The sequence below is a fragment of the Pezoporus wallicus genome, unplaced genomic scaffold, assembly GCF_028554395.1.
Source record: "Pezoporus wallicus isolate ANWC-B61680 ecotype Strahan unplaced genomic scaffold, APGP_CSIRO_Pwel_v1 contig_3365, whole genome shotgun sequence".
In the NCBI taxonomy this organism is placed as follows: Eukaryota; Metazoa; Chordata; class Aves; order Psittaciformes; family Psittacidae; genus Pezoporus; species Pezoporus wallicus.
Window position 1 is genome coordinate 2,128,004 of NW_026640883.1, and position 21,840 is coordinate 2,149,843.

Genomic DNA, 21,840 nt, shown 5'->3' on the forward strand with positions numbered 1-21,840 from the left:
ACAACACCACACACTGCATCGCCATGGCCGGCGACCACTCTCGGAGCCTGGGCAAGGGTAAGCGGCCGCCCCGGCGGGCAGCTGGCTGCCGTATCACCTCAGCTGGGCCTGGTCGGCGGAGGGGGCGCGGGGCGGGTAATGGCTGTAACGGGTCTCTTCTTGTCTCCTCAGGGAGCGAGGCGCCGGGGCCGGTGCCCGAGGGGGTGATCCGGCTATACAGCATGCGGTTCTGCCCCTTCGCACAGAGGACGAGACTTGTTCTCCGCGCCAAGGGCATCAGGTGAGGCCTTCCCGGCGGGCCCTTGAGGCTTGGTGCGTGGCTGCTCTCTTCCTCGCTCCCGGCGGGCTGTCGGGGCTCGCAGGGGACGGTCCGAGCTTCTCCTCTTGCATGGGCATCCTGAATGGCTCTTGACTAAACATCCCTGAAAGCAATGAACGAGAAAGGGGTTTCTGTGGGTGATTTTGCCTTAAAGCTGGAACTTAAGATTTGTTTTGGGGAGCAGTGTCTTGCTGAAGTGGGAAATAAGAAGGCTGCTAGGAAAACAGTGATGTAAAGGCCCAATGTAGATAGGTAGGGACAACCCCCAAACTGATTCTTTTTTTCTTCATATGTCATCCTGAATGTTTGCAGTAATAACATTTGAGCTTGTTGTGGGTAAACATGAGTAGAGCCTTAAGGTATGTTGTTTGGATTTGATGCAAGCTGCAATGAAAATTCTGGGAGATTCAAAAGCAATGGCCTCTTTAAAAGATGTACCATGTTACCGTAACATCTCCACTTCTGTGCTGCAGTAAGTTAATGGAGTTGAGTGCTTGAGCTTGTTTCTATCTCAGGATAGCCATGTCCTTTCAGTGTTTTTACGTGGGGTCTAGTGCTTCTCTCAGTTTACAGTTTCAAAGTAATGGGTTTTTCCACCAAATTGATTCTCACCAAATCCCAGGCCTGCCAAAGGTTTGTTAACAGAGCTTGGGGTTCATGTTAGCATAGTGAATGCTTACCATTCAGTTCTCCTGATAACAAGATGAGAGTTGGGTTGTTTGTTTTTTTTTTCTTGGGTCTTTCTTCAAAAGAGTAGGTGCATTCAAACTTCCAGGTCAGTTTAATTCTGCCTTTATTTAGTGTCTTTGGACTGATCTTGGAACTGGGAAGATTGTTTTGGTATAGTGATTTTGGAGGGCTTTTATGGCTACCTGGATGGGGTAGCTGCTTTCTGATAACCTTTCAGTTGTTTTGCATGTTAAGTTGTGTTTGGCAGACCTTGTCAGTATTTGCATTACCTTAAACACCTGTTCTATCTGAGGCCATAGGTGGGGAAGATGCTCTCCTGGTGTGCTCTTTAGTGTAAGGTCAGATTAAAAATCAGGTGCAGTTCTTAACTGGAGTGTAGTTTACTTGTGCTTCTTTCACAGAATACCCCTAACCTGCATGTGAAAGTGTGCTGCATTCTGAGCTTGAGCTTTGTTTTTAGTGTGACTGCAACAGCTGCCTCTGTTGTGTGCTTTCAGACTGTTCATGTGTTTTTTACTAGTTTGTTAACTCATTCTAAGTCAATGCTGGTTATTTTCTAGTGAATTGCCCCTCCCTCCCCCCCCCGGCAGTATTTGTACATGTTGAATGATGTTAAAGACATTTCTTTGCCCTAGGTTTTCCACAGCAGAGGCTCAGATGTCTGATTCCAGGAAAACAGATAATTTGATGATCGAGTGGTACAGCAATAGGGACAGCTTGAGCTGGGTATCTCTGGAGAGGGCCAGGACAAAGAAACCCTTAGGCTTTTGTACCCTTGCAGTCTCTGCACTTGTTTTTCATATGTTCTTCATCTTTCATGTATTTCTTGGTCCAGTGGTGGTTTTTGGTCTGGGGTCTTGTTCCTAATTGGATTCTTTCTCTGGAGCTAGGTGGGCCATTAGCTGGATAAGTTGCAGCTTCTGCTTTCAGTCGTGGCTTCCTTATCTTACTGTTTGCTCTGGTCTCCGGGCCTCCCTTCACATAACTAAGCAGTAGTTCAAAGTAAGTTAAACTTTTCTAGGTCACAGCTTGCAGCTTTCAGCAACTTTAGCTAATCGTAAGCAAAGCTACTCAGACAAAGTAAGAGAGTTAAAAGTATTCAGCTAATTGAACTTAAATTACAACAATGGTTAGTTTTGCGAAGGACTTCAGAAAGAGTTTAGTGGTGGACTTGGCAGTCCTGGTGGAACGGTTGGGCTTGATGATCTTGAAGGTCTTTTTAACCTAGTTGATTCTATGTTTCAGCCGCTCAAGTACTGTAGCTGTTGAGGTGTAATGACTGCATTTCACCAGGGTATGGACTGTAACAGAACTGAGCCTGGGTCTTGTTTCTTTTGCTCTTTTAGCCACGAAGTAATCAACATCAATCTGAAGAACAAACCTGACTGGTTCTTTGAGAAGAACCCCTTTGGGCTGGTTCCTGTTCTGGAGACCAGCAAAGGCCAGCTGATCTATGAGTCCCCAATCACTTGTGAATATTTGGATGATGCATTTCCAGGGAAGAAGTTGATGCCTTCTGACCCATATGAGCGAGCCTTTCAGAAGATGCTCTTGGAACATTTCTCAAAGGTACTGTAGGATCAGTGTGGGAATGTGTTTCTTTACCATAGCACCAAAACCTGCAGCTCTGTTGCCAATGCTGCTTTTATCTTTTAAGGCAGGTCTTGTGCCTGGGGGGAGTTATTTGGGGTCTCTTGCTTTGGGCACGTACAAACCACTGTGTGTCTGAACTGTTCCTAGCATTTGTGTTTTGGGATGGATGAAGACAGCCATCCTAGTGAGAGTGTACGTGACTGAGGCAGGATTTTGAGCATCCCACAACAGAACAAAAGTTAGTAGACCAAACCAGCTCAGTGCTTGAGAGACGTGGGACATGTATAAGGTTTTGGCTCTCTGGGGGTTGGAGGAGAGCACTGTAGCTGACTGGAAGTAACCTTCTATGCAAGCATATGCTTTGAAGAGTTTAGGAAGTTAAGTCTGTTTGGATTGGAGGGAGAAATGGAGGAGAGGAAGCAACAGAAGATGCAAAGAGATGTGGACAAAGAAGAGGGTTAGAAAGGAAGATGTTTTTACAACAGGCCTTTCTGAATAGGCATGATGGGAAGAGGGTCACAGGGAAACATATTGCAAGAAAGAAAACACGCACTGAATGTTGGTTGTATGAATGACAAGATCCTAGAAAAATGGTTTTCTGAGTTTTGAAGAATATAGTTTAGTGAAGCTTGGCCACTGGACAGCTTTCTAGTACTGTATGCTAATTTCTCAATTGCCAAATCAGAAAATGCACAGATCTGTAGAAGCCTGCATACCCTGGACTGCATGTCTGTTTCTTAAAGTACCTTTAATGTTGATAATGAAAGTGCATTTGCAGTTCAGGAATGTGTAATTGGGAAACTCTGCACTTTGCTAGCTTTTTGGTTGCTTATTTAGTAGTGCATGCAAATGAGAAACATCCCATTCTTTTCATTGTTCTCTTATTACAAAATTCATTAGTATTTGCACTTATTCTTCCTTTAAGACTCTACTTATCTTTTCTGAAGTATGACAGGTTTTATTAATGGACTTTATTTAACTCTTTAAATCTTTAACTTGAATCTAATATCTTAACATTTAACATTTTAAGGTCTGAGTGACTTGCTTGCATTATTGTAAATAGGAACATTAAAAACTTTATACTTTCCTTTGTATAGATAACACCATTAGTTTTCAAGTATTTTGTGGCAGTCAAAGATGGACAGGACACCACAGCACTGAAAGCAGAGATTGCTGAAAAGTTTGGCAAATTTGAAGAGGTAAGAGGTTTTCATGATCAATGAGCAGGTTGCCAGTCATTGTATGATCCCATTTTTCTTTTGTAGTGTGGCCTTTGGAGCTAGATCTCTTCTCAGTAGTTACAGGAATGAATAATCTTTCAATTTACACTCCCCAGCCTAGGATGCCCAACAGCATTGTTAGAGAAAACTCCACACAGCTAAACTAAACTTCTTATATACGGTGATGACTCTGTAGACTTGTGGATTCTTTTGAATTCTGGCTGCTGCTGTTATCTTGGATATCTTTGCATTAAAAGTAAGGAGACCTTGCCACATGTTCTAATAGGTGTCTGAGCTGCTGAAGAGCATCTGTGCTGGAGCTTTGCTGAAATCACTGCACATACCCCCGCAATGACACAAAATCTCTTCTGTTCAAGAGCTTATCTTTGTTGGGCATGGGGCACAGCAGAATGTCATCTGTCCCTTGCACAAATCCAAGCCTGGGCCATGTTGCACTACTGGTGGTGTAATGCAACTTCAGCAGAGCTCCAGGAAGTGTCAGGTGGCTTTTATGCTGTATTAGGACTTCATAATCTGTGGCACTAGTGATTCCTGGCTAGTCTGAACAAGTCAGATTTGCCTGTATCATGAACCGGTTCCTTCTGCATCTTTAGCAGTCACAACTAATGCTTGTCTGACTTGGTGAAGAAGTGTTCCTCCAGAGTGTTTTTCTTCAGGTGCAGAGCTACCAATAGCTTCCTAATACTTTCCCATCTCTCCCAACAGTCCTATGCATTCTGCTTCTCCACTCAAACTGAAGGATTCTGAGAGCTAAATTTCTTTAGTGCACAAGCTGCAGCTTGTGATTGCATTTTTGAACCTCTGGAAAAGAGGTGGACTGACAGTGTATGAAATAGTTAATCTTGATACTGTAGTAGCTATAGAGTAGCTCTGACTCCCCAGATACTGCATGCATAAGGTAAATGTGCTATATCTCCATTATTTGCTGTCTGGTCACTTTAGTATGCCTGCATTCTACTATGAAGTGGACTTTTTGCTACTGTAGTGCCCTGTTGTGGTAATTTTCCTTCTGAGGTGCTACTTGTCATCTCTTGCCCCTCACAGATTCTGTCCAAGCGCAACACTGTGTTTTATGGAGGGGACTCAATCTCCATGCTTGACTACATGATCTGGCCATGGTTTGAACGTCTGGAGCCATTCCAGCTGAAGGAGTGAGTACCTTGCCTAGCTTGTAGTGTGTATTGAAGTGCCTCAGCATAAGCTTTGCATGCACTCTGCAGCAATGGGCCACTCTTGGAGGCTGCTGAAGATTGTGTTGTGTTGCAGTTTGGGGGAAGCATCTTCTTGAAAGAGAAAGGAGCTGTTCAGGGATCTTTTCTAAACAAGTGTGATTTCACAAAAAAAAAAAGAAAATCCTACAAAATATCTATTTTCCTGCAAAATAATTTTGCCAGATCCAGAAAAAGTGGTCAAAATACAAGACTTTCTCTCCATCTCTAACATCATAGATGAAAATGATCTTTATCTGAAGGGGATGGAGGAATGAAGGCCTAGGCTCAGATTTCTTGGCCAGAAGCCTCAGACTTGAAATGCAGTTCTCTGTGCCTCTTTAGAAAAATTAAGCTTGATAAAGGAGTGTGATTTTTATTTTGAGATGGATGAACTGTATCCTACCTAGCTGTAAATAATAGATCTGTCTCTGTTGTAATAGTGGGGGATTTTTACATGTAAGTAAACATCTTGGTCTGTTACATCCTTAGACAGCTACAGTTACCATGGCATTGCATTATTATGTAAGGAAATGGTAGCAGAGGAAAACTACTTTATAGCTGCCTTAAAACAGGGCTAAAGAGTCAGTTTGTATGAGGAAGTGAGTGAGCATAGAACAGTTAGTCTCACCCTAGTGCCTGAACAATTCTTGAAGAACAAGAAAGACGCAGGAATCCTTAGCATTGAAACCTCAGGCACTGTAAAATGAGGGCTTTACTGATGGGTTGCTGACCCACATTGCCTCCTGTGTGGTCCTTGATTGGAATGGGAAATACTACAAGCAATGTAGGAGCATAGGTCTGGAGTCATTAAGGTATTTGAATGACTGGGGATCTGAGCTATTCTGTGTTAAGAAAAGATGCTTTCTGGGTAAGGATTAGTGGAAGTTATGCATTAACTAAACTCGGGAGTTAATTGTAATGCACAGTACTTGGCTCAGTCTGACAGAAGAGACTGAAAATAACATTTTTTTTCTTAAGCTTTTGATTTGCCACGCAGTGTTTGGGGTTTTTGTTTGTTTTCAACTGCGTATGGGTGGGTTCATGGATTTAGTCTTAGTTGAATCTTCAGTTTCCTCAATAAACTGCATCTGTATTTTGAGCTGCTGGGTTGCCAGGTAGAACAGACTGCACAGCTTGCCTTGGTATCCAAGAGAGAGGAGAGAAGAAGTTTGTGAACTGTTGAGGAGGACTCAAGCACTGCACGAAGCATTTGCTTCAAGAATCACCATTAACAAAGCATTCCAGAGGGAGGCAGTGGTGCACAAGCCTCTGCCCTCAGCTTGGAGCAGATGATAAATGAGAGCTGTGTCTTTTGCAGCAGAGATAATGAAAGTAAAAACATGCTGATATCTTGCACAGTAAGTGCTTATTTGTGTTTTTGCTCAGCTTAGCAGAGTGTATAAGCTCTGCAAGAACTCTTTCCAAATCCTAATCTGTCTTCTATGCTCTGATGCATGTTTCTGTCACCAGCTCTGAGCTGAACATTTATACTGGGAAGGAAAAAGCAAAACAAACAGTAAAATGGAACTGTTCAAGTCGTTTTGCTTCCTTCATGCCCTCCAAGTCTGCCATTTACGTTATTCAGTCTCTTTCCTTTTCCTGTAGCTCTTTGAGTCACACCCCAAAGCTCCAACGCTGGATGGAGGCCATGAAGGAGGACCCTGCTGTCAAGGCTACAATGACTGACCCACAGATATATAAAGACTACCTGCAGCTTTATTTGAAGAACAGCCTTGAGGCATGTGATTATGGGCTCTGATGTGCCAGTAGGCACATACTTGCTGAAGTACTTCTTTTTGGTGTGAGCTGTGGGGAATCTAGTGTGATTTGGTGTAAGCTTTTCTGTGGTTGCTTTTCATAATGGGGAATAAATCTGTGCTGAAATGGGTGAGAAACCTGAGAACTCCACTTCTTCCTCTCCGGAGGAGGATGTGCTGGCTTCAGGCAGGAGATGGAAAGTCATTACTGGTCATATTTACTGCACAAAGGAAAATGTTGGCTTTATTCAGAGGCACTGTTCTGTTATCTCTGGCCTCTTTGCCGGCATTGCTGGTGGACAATCCCTAAACTGGCCCTGTTACTCTGTTCAAAAACTGTAATACTGATGTCTTGAAAATAAATAAAAAGCAAGCAGTGCTGTCTTAAACACAGTTTTTCCATCCTCCTTCCAAGCAGCTGTTAATCCCTGGACTGGTTGTGCAGAGGGGAGCCTTAAAAGGCTAAAACAGATAGTATGGTCTCTGAAGTTAAGATGCAGTCACCTAACATAAACTGGCCTCCATTTAATCCTGCTGAAGTCATGTTTGCAGGGACCATATTGTAATGGCTTCACATTTGGGCTAGATGTGCTGAGGGAGTGTGTAGTATCAATCCTCTGCCCTCTGAAGCTGGGTCATGTTTATTCTAGATCCTAACTTGAGTTATCCTAAAGGCTGGAGTAGGGAGTAAAGCTAACAGAAACCATATCCTGAGCAGAAGGACATTTATTTTCTGTTCTACTCCAGAATTCAAAGCGTTGCAATGCATGTCAAGATGTAGGTGAAATGGGAGAACTGAAGTAGAAGTTCAGTCAGAGCATTATATACTGGTTGTGTCTTGCTGCTGGTGAAGGAGTGAATGTTTTCTTCTAGCAGGTGTCAGGATCAGAGCTTTGTAGTTGGAAAATTTTTTAAGCTATTCTTAATGCTAATAACAGAGTGGAGACAAGATTTGTTGAATCAAAAGGAGTTGCAGGGAAAGCTTCTTCCTCTCTCGTTTTCTTCTTTTTTTCTCCCCACATAGGGGGTTAAAAGAACTATAGCCTATTCTGGTGTTGCTCAGCTGTGTATGTGTTTCTCTGTCAGACCACGAACAACTCAAACTAGCCACAATTCCATGCAAAAAAGAAGGCAGAGCAGCACATTCAAGGGCAGGGCTGTGGTTCCTGTGGTGCTGAGGCAGTTGTCATGAGATACACAATTCCTTTTCCATTGCAGTGAGGTAAGGGAGTACAGAAGAAGGTGGTGGTTCATGGTTTCCTGGTAATTGAGACACTGGAGTTTCTTGGACCTTTTCAGGAATAAAGCTGGACTGATTTCTCTTTACCTTTAATGTATTTTACCCCAGCACAGTAAGTCTGAGGAGATGCATGCTTGAGTAACTGCAAGTAGGAAAGCAGATATGAAAGATTTGATAAGAAGAAAGAATTAGCAGGAGCTTGGACTATCAGCCTGCAGCTATTGCAGGGGATTGCTTATGCTCTTGGTAGTTTTAATTCAAACTGTGCTTTTTCCCTTCTGTTTATCTTTGTGGCTAACATCTGGCACTACTTAGAGAAATACTAATTGCTCTGCTGTTCCTTCCAGAATGCTGATGTTCTCTAAAATATTTCCTAGCCCAGATCTGATGCTGTACATGGTTTGTAGATTGTCAGGGAACCCAGAGGAAACGTAAAACTGTGAGGTGTCTTGTCAGAATGTGTATCTAGGCCTTTTCTTCAGACGGAAGTGGGGTTTGAGCTTGCAGAAGCCACTACCTCTGAAATGGTGGGATCTTGGTGGCAAGCTTCCAAGGATTAGCTACAGAACATAGTGGTTTTATTAGCTGCTCTGCTTTGTGTAGGGCTTGTTAAGGCTGTTAGTATAGTAGGCTCTAAGTTGGCTTCTATAAACATGCTAGAAATATGCTGCAGTTTGCCCCCAGTGTTATTACTGGGTGCTAGTGAGAGATGTGACATCAGGGAGATCAAATAACGGGTTAAGAGCGGAGACTGGCATCCAAAAACTAAACTGGCTTGAGCCAGATCATGGTGACCTGGAGACCTTGTTGTCCAAACTGAAAGATGTCTTTATGTCTTTATTTCGTGACTATGGAGTGTGCCATTATAAATATGCTGCTTCAGCAAAGGAAAGTAAAATGAAATATTCTGCCTTATAATTTACCATTAAATATCAGTGTTCTAAATCCCCAGGCAGACAGCTGGGGTCCTGAACTCATTACAGCATACCAAGAAACGCAGGCCTCGGGCAGTGTTCTTAATGCGGTCATGAATATGCAGCACTTTGGCCCAGTCTTCTACGGGAAGGAAAAAGGAATGGACTGCAGGGTGGATGGGTGTAAAGAATATGTTTTATTACTTTAAAGAGGCCAAGGAAAGAAAACAGGTATGTTTAGTTTTGGTCAACAGAGGAAAAAGATGAAAGTTGATAATGAAAGGATCAAGCAGATAAACAGCTCTGTGCTTTGGTCAGAGCTCTCCTTAAAATCCTCTGCAAATCAGATTGTACTGTATTTACTTGCTTCATACTCCATATTTTGCCCCTGAAAGTTTTTTTGGTGCTATTGCTTTCCAAAACAGTGTTGATTTGGTTTGTTTTGGTTCCCTGTTATTGTGTCATCACATATAACTGCTTCCAGCACATGTTAAAAATATCAGTGTTGAGCAAGAAAAAGACTATCTTGTAAAATATAGTGACTTTAGGAGCATGATGGATACTTCAGATTAGCAAGGCATTGGGCTTTGTTTTGTCCTGCATTTGTAGCATATCTTTACTGATGTCCTTGTTACAGTTCTTGGTACCATAATGCGTGATGCGGTCCAGCCTCTGTTCCTTCATTATCATTTTAGGATCCTTTATATTGAAGCTAAAAGCAAGGTAGAAGGGAGGCAAGATAGAGGGAGAGATGGAATCTCAGACTATCAGTTTTGGGAATGTTTATGGAGTTTTGGGTAAGTTGAATGAGACCTTGGGCGAAGGGGGCTGTGGCTACAGCAGAAGGCCCTTTCTTGGGGAAATTGTTGAGAAGAGTCTGTGGTTGTTGTGCTGGAAGTGGTGTTAACTGGATGTGATGGTTTAAGACATCTCAAGTGTCACATATAAGGGACACCTGAAGCATTTGTGTGAACTCTTACCGATGGATGCCTGTGGCTTTGTTGCTTTTTCTGATCAATTAAAAAGGAGGAAAAAAAGAAAATCTCAGTTTACTGCTTCACTTAATCTCAGCTTCTTGCCATACTTCATTTAACAGCTGTCTGTCCTGCTCATCAGAGGTGCCTGGCTGTAGGTGAGTGCATGTGCTAGGCACGTGCTATTGGCAGTGTTGCATCTCCTGGGCCTGCTATCCCTGTTTTTCCACTATTGTGGCATCTGTACTGTTCCTTTGCATTATCAAGGTTTGAGAACTAGCTGTTTCTTTCCTCTCTTTTCTTTGCTAGCCTGATTATTTCACAACTCTGTTTCTTGGACATTGATTTCACTTGGAAATGGCTGATGAAAATACAGCCTCTTTATAGTCACAACTATAGATGTGGTTTTACTAAATCATATCCAGTTTCTGTAAGATGGAAGCAATCTTTCCTACTGCTAGTGTGAAGCCAGCCTCGATGGCAGTTGCTGATTCATCTGAGAAATCAGTAATGCCATGTGATGGTGTTAGGATTTTTCCCTCCTAAAACACTTTGATTTGCTAAAACGGGAGTTCTAAAACTAGTCACTGAGATGCAGCTGTGTCTGGGGTGCAGTCTGACTGCTATTAAGCAGTGTGCAGTAATGCTGTCTCCAAGACTGTGAGGAAGTTAGAATGCAGCTTGTATTAAGGAACCAATGTACTGAACTTATTTTGTGCCTTTCACAGCCACATTCTGATGTGCAGGAGGTAATCTGTGAGAATTGCAGCACGTGCTGCAGGTCTGCATCTTGGAACCACCACTCTTGGCAAAGCTGATGGAAAAAGCTATCTCTCGAAGGGAAATGGAGCCTAGAAAAGGGCACTGAACAGCCAAGTGCTGAGCAGGGAGCAGACAGTGTTTCCTGTAAACTGCAAACCATTTGAATGAGTCACCTATGTGGCTGCACAGAGAGAGCTGGGGGAAAAGGAGGAAAAGGTTGTCAACTTCAGACCACCTGAAGAATCAGTAAAGACCAAAGTGAAACAATACAGCTTAATACTGTCTTCCTGCAGCTGTCTGTGCACATTCCCATTTTCCCAAAGGGTGCTTTTGTGTTTTTCCTCCTGTCACTCAGACCGTCATCAGAAGGGAGCTCTCAACATGAATGCACCAGTCCACAGGTCAGTGTGGCTGGTTCTTTTCCCTCCGTATTCATCACATAGCTCTTTTCCTTGCCTGTTCAGGCTTGGAAGCAGAGTCTGTCTCCTCTTACTTGGAATAGTTTAGGTGTGGAGGTGTGGTAATTAATTGGCTGTTTCTCCTTGTGGGAAGACAGCTGTAACCCATGTCTTCAAACCCACAGGCTTGTGCCTCTCAATTCTTCTTAGTATGCTTCATGTAGCTTGTGTGTATCTCTGCTGTGGATCAAACTTTTCACCTGTCTCTGTCAGGAGAGAGTCACTGTGGGACCATTGGTAGAAACCTGCCTGTGGACAAGCCTTACTTCTCTCTAGTTTCGCATACAGGAGCTTTATGATACCAGCGTGATGTGATAGCCCTGAAGGTGAACTGACCTGGCAGGAATATCATGCTGACAGTGCAGAACATCTCTGTTCCATGGGCACACCTGTGTGGCAGGCAGGCAGAACTGCTGTGCATCACTTGTGCTTACAGGCACAACAACCATCCAGGGCTGCCTTGCCCTGCCTGGTGCAAGCTGGCAGAGATGAGACCTGGAACATGTTAGCAAGCTAAGTGCATTTTCGCTGTGGATTTGGGAAATTCCTCTGTGTTGTTTGATTTGCCAGCAGAGGACTAGAGAGCAAGGCTGAAGGTTAGCAATACAGTGGGTTTCTGCCTTGATGCACCTGGGGAGGTGAAGTGACTGATGAGTCAGGCTGTGAACAGTGTAGTTTACTGATCCCAGTTCTGCTAGGCTCTGACTGCTGGGCCTGTATTGTGCTGTGTTTGATCCTGAATGTTGGATTGTCTGCATAAAGGTACCTAATTGGATTTCCAGTGGCATTGTAAGTGCTGTGGCACGTCTAGAAAGCAGCACAATGCAGACAGAAATTTAGACCCCTTACACATGATTAGGGTTTCACTGAGTTGAAGCTGCTGATGACTGTAAATGTTGGTGGATTTGTAGATAGTTTTACATCTAAACTGGACTCCTTTTCCTGCAGAGCACCTCAGACACTTTTAAGGACTTCACTGGGGTTTCAATCTTCATTCTTGTTAGACTGAGGCACTGCTTTAAAAACTATGCACATTTTACAAGCACTCAAATGCCTAAGCAGTGAGGGCTGTATTTAAATGTTTCACCTCAGCAACTTTTGCACTTCCACCTCAGAGCGGGTGAATAAAGCTGAGAGTCCCTCCTTCAAGACAAAAATTGCTGATCCCTTTTCTTTTCTCCTCCCCTCCTCTAACCCATTGGGTAAGCTCTGTTTCTACCCAGACAGATTTATCATTACTTAAGAACTCAGTGCCTTTATTCAAATGCAAACAGTGACTGAAAAGCTTTGCTCTATGGAGTCCCTCAAGCTTCTGCAGCCAGAGATTTAGCTTCTAGCAGCTGAGGAGTTCAAGAGAATACTCCTAAATGTAATCTAACTAGAAAGTGGAACTTGTTTTGGAGAACACTGTAAGAATAGTTGATCCACAGCATGGGCTTGTTCAGATTTCTGTTTTAGGACCAGGCTTGCCCAGTAGATATAGAAACACCTGTTTGCTTGCCTCCACCTTCTCTCAAGGCTCGCTACAGTTTTGTGAATCATTTTGAGAGTAGCAGAAGTAACACAACTTGTTTCCTCATGGCTGATTTCTTCAGTTCTAGCAAGGCATGAGTACCAACTGGCTTTTACTGCGCTGGGGACATTTAAATGGTCTCTTCTGTACTTCCTCAACATTATGAGAGTCCTGTCTCTGTCCTCTATCCATCTGCCTGCTTGCCTAAAATTCATTGGAGCTGAGTATTTCTTAGCTCTCTACACATCTGTCAAAATTAGTTAAAGTTCTTTGATGGACTCAGAAGTTACTTGGCAGGAGATGAAGGGATAGACCCTCCTCTTCCTCCTCTCCTACCCCTTATATGCATGAGCACACTGACTGCATAGGAATCTGGCTAAAAATAACCTAGTTTATGTTGCTGGAATGGGTTCATCATTTTAGAAACAGGCTGGACTGCCTGGAATTTTACTTGGCAGTGGTACAAGAGCTCAAGTGTTCGGTTGGAGCCACTAAACCTTAATTCACTGAGAAATCCTCTTTCCGAACAAACAATCCAAATAAATTCAAGACACGTACCTGATACTGTGCCTGTGGCACTTGGTGACAGACCTGAGTTAGCTGTTAGACCTGCAAGCAAAGAACTGTAACACAGAGTTGAGCAGAGAAGATGAGACCTGCTCAAGAGTTGGGCAAATCCTGAGCAGTATCCCATTCTGCTCATTCTATGGGGTTACTTATGCTCCCAGCTTGACTGCTAGTGGTACCTGATATGAAATGAATGATTTAGGGTCACTCAAAGAATCACCATCAAAGGTATTAGCAAGAGCGGTTCTAATAGGAGTTTATAAATGTGTAACTTAACAAAATTCACTGGCGAGATTCACTCTGTTACTTATTACGTGGATGAAACATTCACAGGAAAATCAAGGTGAAATCAAGCTAGAATGATTAATACAGAGATCAAAGGTACAAAAGAGTAAGGGAGATGCTGCCACTGAGTCACAAGGTTCAGAGTGGAGTCCCTTGCTTTCTAAACAGGGAATTTAGGTGTGGCTGAGTTGAATCTTAGACTTGGGTAATGGATAATATCTAATGGAAGAAATTCAAGGAATGAGGAAATCCTCCTGGTGAGTCATGAGGTTCAGAGAAGACCCCCTGGTGGAGCTTAGGTGTGGCAAGGTCTAGTCTTAGTCTCAGACCTGGTCAATGGTTTATATCTAAAGGGGTACATGTCCACCAATTCACCACAGATTGGACTTTCACATGGCTTTTACCTAGCAGCAGTCTATGGTTTTAAGGTGAATGTTAACACTTATGAAGTGAGTCAGTACAATTTACTACACTTACTGTATGGTGTCTAAATTGATTCATACACATGCACACACACACAAAGATGTATGTTAAGGTACCTGTTAAAATTTCTCCTTGAGCTCGGTGAAATATTCATGTCAAAAGTCTTAGTAGTTCTCAATGGGAAGAGTTGGGAGTTTTCAGCCCAGGTCCTGTCCCCAGCTAGGGTGACAGTCTTCTGTTTATCCCAGGCTCGGCAGTTTGCAAGCTCTGAGAGGTACCCCACTCAGAGATGCTGGTTGCAGCGTGCTGTGGTCTAGGAGAGCTCAAAGGGTCTCAGGACCACTGTCTATGGGGTTGCAAGATGATTTGCTTTAGACATTAGTAAATTTCCATCCTGGCAACATCCTGAGGTGGTAATTGCTAGAAGTTATTCAGAACTCCAGTAACAATGGTACCGTTGTACTTGGGCTATGAGCAAGGATGACTGCGTACCCCCGCTCGTAGTTCCCACCTCTGCCGGCTGGTAGAAGTATTATCAGTGCCTCCCTCCTCAGCTGTGCAAGAGTTCCTGGTATGGTCAAGGGACACTTCAATAGTCAACTCATTACATGAAGGTCAAGGCCTGACTGGAATTCCTGAGGTTGTGGAGCAGCCCAGAGGATGGGGAGGAGATGCAGCACCATACCTGCCCAAGTTCATGTTAGCATGCTTGCAGGTCATCATGTCTTCTGAGGTTGCACTTGCTTTTTTATAGCACAGATATTTCTGCCTACTTGAAATAAAGGAGATTCTGTCCTTGCTTGTGGATGTTCTGTGAGTGATTAAAAAGTCATTAGATGAATTATTAGCTGCAGATTATTCTCCTGCCTGCTTCTGTGGGTGACTTAATGCTTGAAAAGTATTAATTTGTATCTACACACATATCACCCTGATTTGTATAGTAGCAAAACAACATTGTGCAGAGCTGGGAAGCAGAAATGCATTCCTGTGTGGAATATACAGTTTTTCTAAGGTCTGCAGACCTTTAGTATTAGCCACACATCAGAACTGTGTGACTGATTCCCATGAAGGGTGTGAGGTACAGGGGTGTTTCATGGAAAATCTGTAAGAACTGCCCAGTATGTCCAGGTACTGCATAAAGGGAGGTGTTTTTCCTGTGCTTGTGGAAAAGGCTGCTTTTTGCAGGTGCTACCTGTCCTCATTGCACTGGGTACAAGGGATACAGACTGGACCTGCAGTCATAAACTTTTCATGGCCTGAGTTTTCCAACAGGGAATCCCACAGGGGTAAGTTGATTTCAATCTTAGATGTCATGGGGAAGCTTGTGTAGAGACAGGAGGACCAACCTATAGCAATTACAGCAGCTCATCACACTGGAGAAGCGTGCTACAGCTACCTATGCTAGTACTTTCATCTAAACAGACACTGGCAGGACAGTCTACCTCCTAACAGGTAACAGCTGAAACAACCCCAGTCTGAAGGAATTAACCTGAGAGACCTGTGTACCCCTTGCTGGGTTTGGAGAGGGTCCTAAGGATTGACTGCAATGAACTAAGATGATCTGCGAATCTGGGGAAACTGAGAGAACTCTGAACTGTCTTTGAAAACCTTCATCCAAGTGAAAAGTTTCACAGTTAATGTTATACCTGCCACTCTCATGTTCTTTTATTTGCTCTACTTCCAAATTTCCAGCATTTCTAATGCTGTTCTGAAGTTTTCAAATGAAGCAGCATTCAATGCCTGATGTCATAGCAACTTTACAGGGCCAGATTGGAGACCCTCACACAAGATAATAGACCATTACTGTAGCTTTGGAGATCATGGCTTAGAGACAGATGTAAACTAACAAAGTCCTTAAGTGTTACAAGGAGACTTTATGAGAAGATTTTAACAACCAAAACAGGAGTTCTACCAGACTATAAAAGAGAAGGAGGTAAATGTTACTTGTAGTCTTGCCCCAAAAGAGAAATTGTAACTGCCTAGTTCTCTCCCTATAATTGTTGAGTCAGCTTTTGCCATCTAAAACATTTATGTGACAGGGTATTGAAAGCAGAAATGCTCAGGTCTTTAAGTTCTGATCATCTACTGAACTAGGGCTCTGGAGATACTCACTCTGCAATGTTTTAGTTGTTTTAAATTTGCACTCCCAGTCCCACATAGGCCTGACAGCATCAGAACCCAAGAGCTACGGGAGGTTTTCTGGCATGTGACAAATGTGATTTGCTTTGCGTAACTTCTCCATATTCAGCTATTTATTCTCAATGTGCTGAAAAATGTCAAAGTACACCACTGCAAACTCATCTCCTCAGAGACTACCTTAAAGCAGTAATAAAACCTGAGATTAAAGGTACCTCCAGCTGCAATAGAGAGTGCTGCTTTCTGAAGCTAAGTAAAAATCAGCTTTGTTTTGTGAATTTTCCCCTGGGAGTTTTGATTTTAGATAAAACTGAATGTTGAAGGGGAGAGAGACCTAGAACATGATACGGAGCAATTAACCATGCAGCAGGGGGAGGGAATGGCTGCCATGCACACCCTTTCCAGGATCACAACATAGGTTTTCAGTGCAACTGAAAGGCAATTGCATATTGATGGGACTGAGGATAAGTCCAAAAGGTTTACTCACAGTTCGATTTCACATGCTCTTTAGCCAACCACGGAATGATCTGTCCCTTTGCTCGAGGAGTGAAGGACTTCCCGGGAAGTGACTTCACACATCAACCAAGCATAAACAGGTAGCTGTGTCTAAGTGTGCTAGCTAAATCTCCAGCCATAAAGCACACATGTAAGGTTTGAGCTGCAGGGTGGTTGTTACCTTAGGAGCTTTTGTCCTATCTCTAGGAACGTTGTTTACAGGTGCAGGAACCATGTTTCTGAACTGCAGTGCAGCCATAATTGTATGCCAAAACTTTAGGCTGCTGGACTTGTGCTGATGAAAGCCAGCACGCTGGGATTGGGGCTTTAAGAAAGCCTGGAAATAAGAAAAACCTAAGAACTTTCATGTCTGAAGAAAGAACCTAGATCAAAGCGTAGAGGAAAACTTACTACTAGAAGAGGAGGTCAAAACCAATCTCTAGTGGTTGGGGTTGGCTCTTTCTCTCTGCATCTGCCTACTCTATGGCAGATAATACTGTAACAACCACAACAGCATGGACCAAAAATCTGCTAATTGTCCTTCTGAAAAAGGATTTTATACTGATGTGACCTCTTCCATTACATAGCAACACAGAAACAATAAATGAGGGGGGAAAAATGCTCCAGGAAGTCAGCAGCTCAATGGAGAAAATGTTGCTGAGCTGCTCAGCTTTAAAGCAAGGTGGGTTTAGTTTAATTTTGTTTGTAAATACCAAAGATTTACTACACCAAGCAGGACTACAGATGATCCTGGGCTACAGAATTCACTTTACCACAGTGTGTGGTTGGCCTTGGGAAATGGTAACTCCCAGGTAGGTAGACTTGTACTACAACTCTTAAGCTAGCTGCTTCTCAGACCTGTTCAATGCTGATTCAGCCCCAGTGATCACTGAAGGCAGAGTTATTAATGGTGTGCAGAGCATTCCGTGGGGCTGGAAGGCATGTCACCAAGGAAACAGTGGTGGTTTTATTACATTAACTCATAACTAGTTTTGGATTTCCTTCCAAAGACAGAGAACATTAGAATATTAACAAGGAGGTGCCATACCCTTAAACCAGGGAAAGGGGTTAAACAGGAGGCTAAGTGCTGGTAGGTGGTTGCTGGAATTTGGCTGTGGATGCCTGTTAAACAAGCAGGTAAAAAGGATTCCTCTGGCTGAACTGGAAGTACAGGAGATTTCTGGTTCAGCCAATAAGGGCAACATCTACCAGCAATATTTAGGGCTTGCCACAAAAGGGTTTATCCAGAACAATTATTTTGAATTCCTGTGGAATCATGTTCTCAGGGAAGTCTGAGATATCCATCCCTGGTGTTATTCTGCAATCGCTATTCCACTTTATGTTCATGTTGCATTTTATTCTGGAACCTTTTCTACAGGCAGTCAGAAATCAAAGGTGTTCTCGCTATTGGGCTCACTGTGCTAGGATCACACTGGGCATATCCCTGCTCCATCCTTCTGCTCTCTCAGAAACAGTTCTGGGGGAACTGAAAACAAACCAGACTTCACACTAAGTTTTGTACAAGACTTCCTTTATTATAAATAAAGCTGCATGAGAAAATCTATATAAATTCAACAGTGTCCTGCTATAATAGCAGCGGTTCGAGTACAGCATTGTGGATCAAAAAGACCTTAGTCTGGGGAGTTTTGGTGTTATTGCCTATCTCAGCTGCATTGCTAATATTGATCTTCATGCTACCGTTTTGCTTCTGAGCTAACATAGTACCCCCAATCCTAAAAAAGACAAGTAATAAATAAAGCTATTTACTATGTTGGATCCTATGGGAGCGAACCCCTCAATGACCAGCAGCTAAGCTGTTACAGGTGGCTAAAGGATCATTTCTTCATTACAGAGAAACCATTGCAAAGGCTTTGCATTAAAAACATCTGGTGCACAAGCACCAAATCCTGCTGCTTGAATACTGGATACATTTTAGATCCTTTTGCTAAAATACATCTTTATAGCCCTGTAAGACCTGGGTACAAAGCAACTCTGAGAAAGAGAATCTGTGTTCTGTGGTTGCCACATACTCAAGGGTGAATTCCCAACAGCTCCCTTTAGAAGACATTCAGCTCCTGAACAGCAAGAATAACCTTAGGCCAAGGCATTTCCTAAAGGCAAAGAGCTCCTGAGGCTATGATGTAGATCAGGGGCTGCTATCAAAACACCATTAATTCCATTGCTTTGACAGAGTCCATAATAAAATATTAAAACCACATTTGAGGGAGGGAGGGTTTGAAACCAGAAGACAGCAGGAATTCATCTGTTAAATTCACCTGGGTAAGCAAGAACAGCACTGAGACACAAGGAAGGGGTCTGGGAAGGCTGTTTACCCTTCATTAGGATCTCTCATGGAGATATGGGCATTATCAAAGAGTTGGTTTGTGTTTGTTACTCATGTGTCATATGCTGTTTGGTTTATAAAGAACTTTATTAACTTTAAACTATAAAATACCACTTCTACCCCTACCCTTCCTTCTACCTCAATATGCTTCCAATAAATGGCCAGGCAGAACTAAACACAGGTGGAACTAAAGTCTTAGGACATTTTTACTGGCTGACAGCTAAACTGTCTTATAAGCCTTTTTATGAAATGTGAGTGTGGCCTTTTACTGATAGGGCAAAGATTTAATACAGGAGAAACAAGGCAGTTTGAGGAATAGTGTGCTTCACATCATGGCCTCCTCATACCACTGCAAACATCTGATCCAGAGAAACCAGTGTCTGTCCACCATATATATATGTCTGATGGGTCATATATATACCCCTTGTACATATTCTGGTATATGGCTTACAAAGAAGATCTCTGCCCCAGGCTTACTGGAGCACAGCTTATAATCACAGAGCACTTCTCCCCCTGGACAGGTGTGAGTGGGTTCCCTCAGCCTAAATACGCAGAACAGGCCTCTTTAAAGGTGCTCAGGGCAAAATGAGCATATTGCATGTAGGAAAACTAAGCCAAGCTGTTTGCTTTCAGGGGAATCAAACCCATGAATTCCTTGGTTCAGCTCCAGCTTGGGTTCAACTAAACCCCATGGGAACAGTTCAGGGTTAGTTTGGGCTTAAGGCAGAGCAGGCACAAAAGATTCTATCTATTTATCAGTTTAGGTTCCCTTTGAGTCTGAGCAGCAGTGCTTGGAGCTGTGTAAAGACGAGTTTAGGCACGTTTGCAAGCCCATACGACTGGAGTTACAAAGCTTTGTTCTGACATCTTAACAGGGGAGTTGCCTTGTTCTGTTCCACAGCCTTTTCTTCTCACCCTCCCCCTGCTCAACCTTATATAAAAGTTATTTTTCAACCCTGAACGTCATTTCCTGAGAGACCTGGGTCACAAATTTCTTTCTGTTCTTTGCACAGACCAAATTTAGACCCCTGCCAGGAAACAGCAAAGAAACTTTTATTTCTCTCTGGCTGGCCTGGGAACACATTTAGAAGCAACTCTGACCACAACTGCTTGAGCACGACCTGCCTGCCAGCAGCACATGCAAAACTGGATCTGCTACAGGCACTGTGCAGTAAATGTAGGCAGGTAAAAACGGCAAATTGCTTGGGTTTGCAAACAACTTCTACAGTTTCCAACGTAGCCTCCAGGCTCCAGTATTCACCCACCCTCCCTGTACCTCTGCTTGTCACTACCTGCTTGTCATGTCCCCTGAGATTGCTCCTGCGCTCTGTCCTATTGGGAAGGCTTGCTTGGGTGTGCTAATGAAAGCCAGGGGCTTACAGCACTCCTTAGCGTTAGCAATTAGTCCTGCCCTGTAGCTCTGCTAGCCCTGGCAGCCTCCCAGGCACTCATCACTAAGGGTGCTGAAGCAAGCACTGATGATCCAAGACTTTCTTATTGGCATAACCCACCAGCCTCTTCTCTTCCATTTTGCTTCCTACCCCTTGTTTTCTGCTCCAGAATATTACTTAAGCACCCTGTAACTGTGATAAAAAAAAATCCAAGGAGAGCAGCAATTGAGTAAAGGATTCCCTGACCCCTTCTTAGAAACCAGGTGTGGAAAGAGGAGTTCCAGCTTTCTCTGCCTTTGTGCATGAAATGTTCCTCACTGATGGAGGCACAAATGAGCAGACATCAAAGAGGTGGTGAAACGTTTTCTACCAGGAAAAGGGAAGAGAAGACATGCCTATGGGGAGTTTGCTTATCAACAGGCTGGGCAATAAGCCTCATGCTGTATGCTGTCCCTAGCAGTGGTAACAGGATTAAATTTTTTCTTATGCCTTCAATATAAGGACATGGAGCTGTTTGAGCAAGTCCAGAGGAGGCCATGAGGATGATCAGGGGACTGGAGCACCTCCCGTATGAAGACAGACTGAGAAAGTTGGGGCTGTTCAGCCTGGAGAAGAGAAGGCTGCGTGGAGACCTCAGAGCAGCCTTCCAGTATCTGAAGGGGGCCTATAGGGATGCTGGAGAGGGACTCTTCATTAGGAACTGTAGTGATAGGACAAGGGGTAACAGGTTCAAACTTAAACAGGGGAAGTTTAGATTGGATATAAGGAAGAAGTTCTTTACTGTAAGGGTGGTGAGGCACTGGAATGGGTTGCCCAGGGAAGTTGTGAATGCTCCATCCCTGGCAGTGTTCAAGACCAGGTTGTACAGAGCCTTGGGTGAGATAGTTTAGTGTGAGGTGTCCCTGCCCATGGCAGGGGGGTTGGAACTAGATGATCTTAAGGTCCTTTCCAACCCTGACTATTCTATGATTCTATGCATGTGATAGAGACAGTTCATTATAAGTGACCTGTGGAGTGATGGTAATGTCATCCCTGATGGGTCTCACCACCCAGAACAAGGACCCTCCTGAAAGGAGGGTTCAGAGAAGCCCTAGTGTAAAACACTGCAGGAAATTCTAATGTAAGAAAATGCTAGAAAAGGCCCTTAGCACTGGAGGCCAGGCTGCCAGTACCAGCACAAAGCAGGTCTGCACTGAGGCCCTGGCTTGGATCTTGCATGACGCACATGAAGGAGGGTGAGGAGCTATTCAGCCTCCTCCTCTAGCAAATCCACCTCCCTGGGATGAGCAGCCCACTGGCACTGCACTAACAAGCAGCTTCCTGAGGGAGTTCGGGCACTTCCATTTGCGCCCTGGGGTTTTTAGCACATTACTCCAGACTCTCCCCTGGCTGGAGAGCCTGCAGAAGCTGTCATTTCCCAACCATGCTCCTGCAAATTAGCCCGCTAGCAGCAGCTCCTCAGAGCCTCGTCAGAGCAGCAGTCTTTAAAAGGACTGAGGAGACCCTACATGGAGGCAAACCCAAGCT

The 21,840-nt window shown here is 43.6% G+C and overlaps 1 protein-coding gene across 1 annotated transcript; it reads left to right on the forward strand.

Annotated features, from left to right (window-relative positions):
* LOC130605532 (glutathione S-transferase omega-1-like) lies at window positions 1–7,200 on the forward strand. The gene is made up of 6 exons (XM_057421079.1): window positions 1–57; window positions 172–280; window positions 2,356–2,578; window positions 3,700–3,801; window positions 4,888–4,994; window positions 6,660–7,200. Exons 1-6 carry the CDS (start codon window positions 24–26, stop codon window positions 6,811–6,813), a joined length of 729 nt encoding a protein of 242 aa, XP_057277062.1. The 5' UTR covers window positions 1–23; the 3' UTR covers window positions 6,814–7,200.
* Window positions 7,201–21,840: the final 14,640 nt, after the last annotated feature.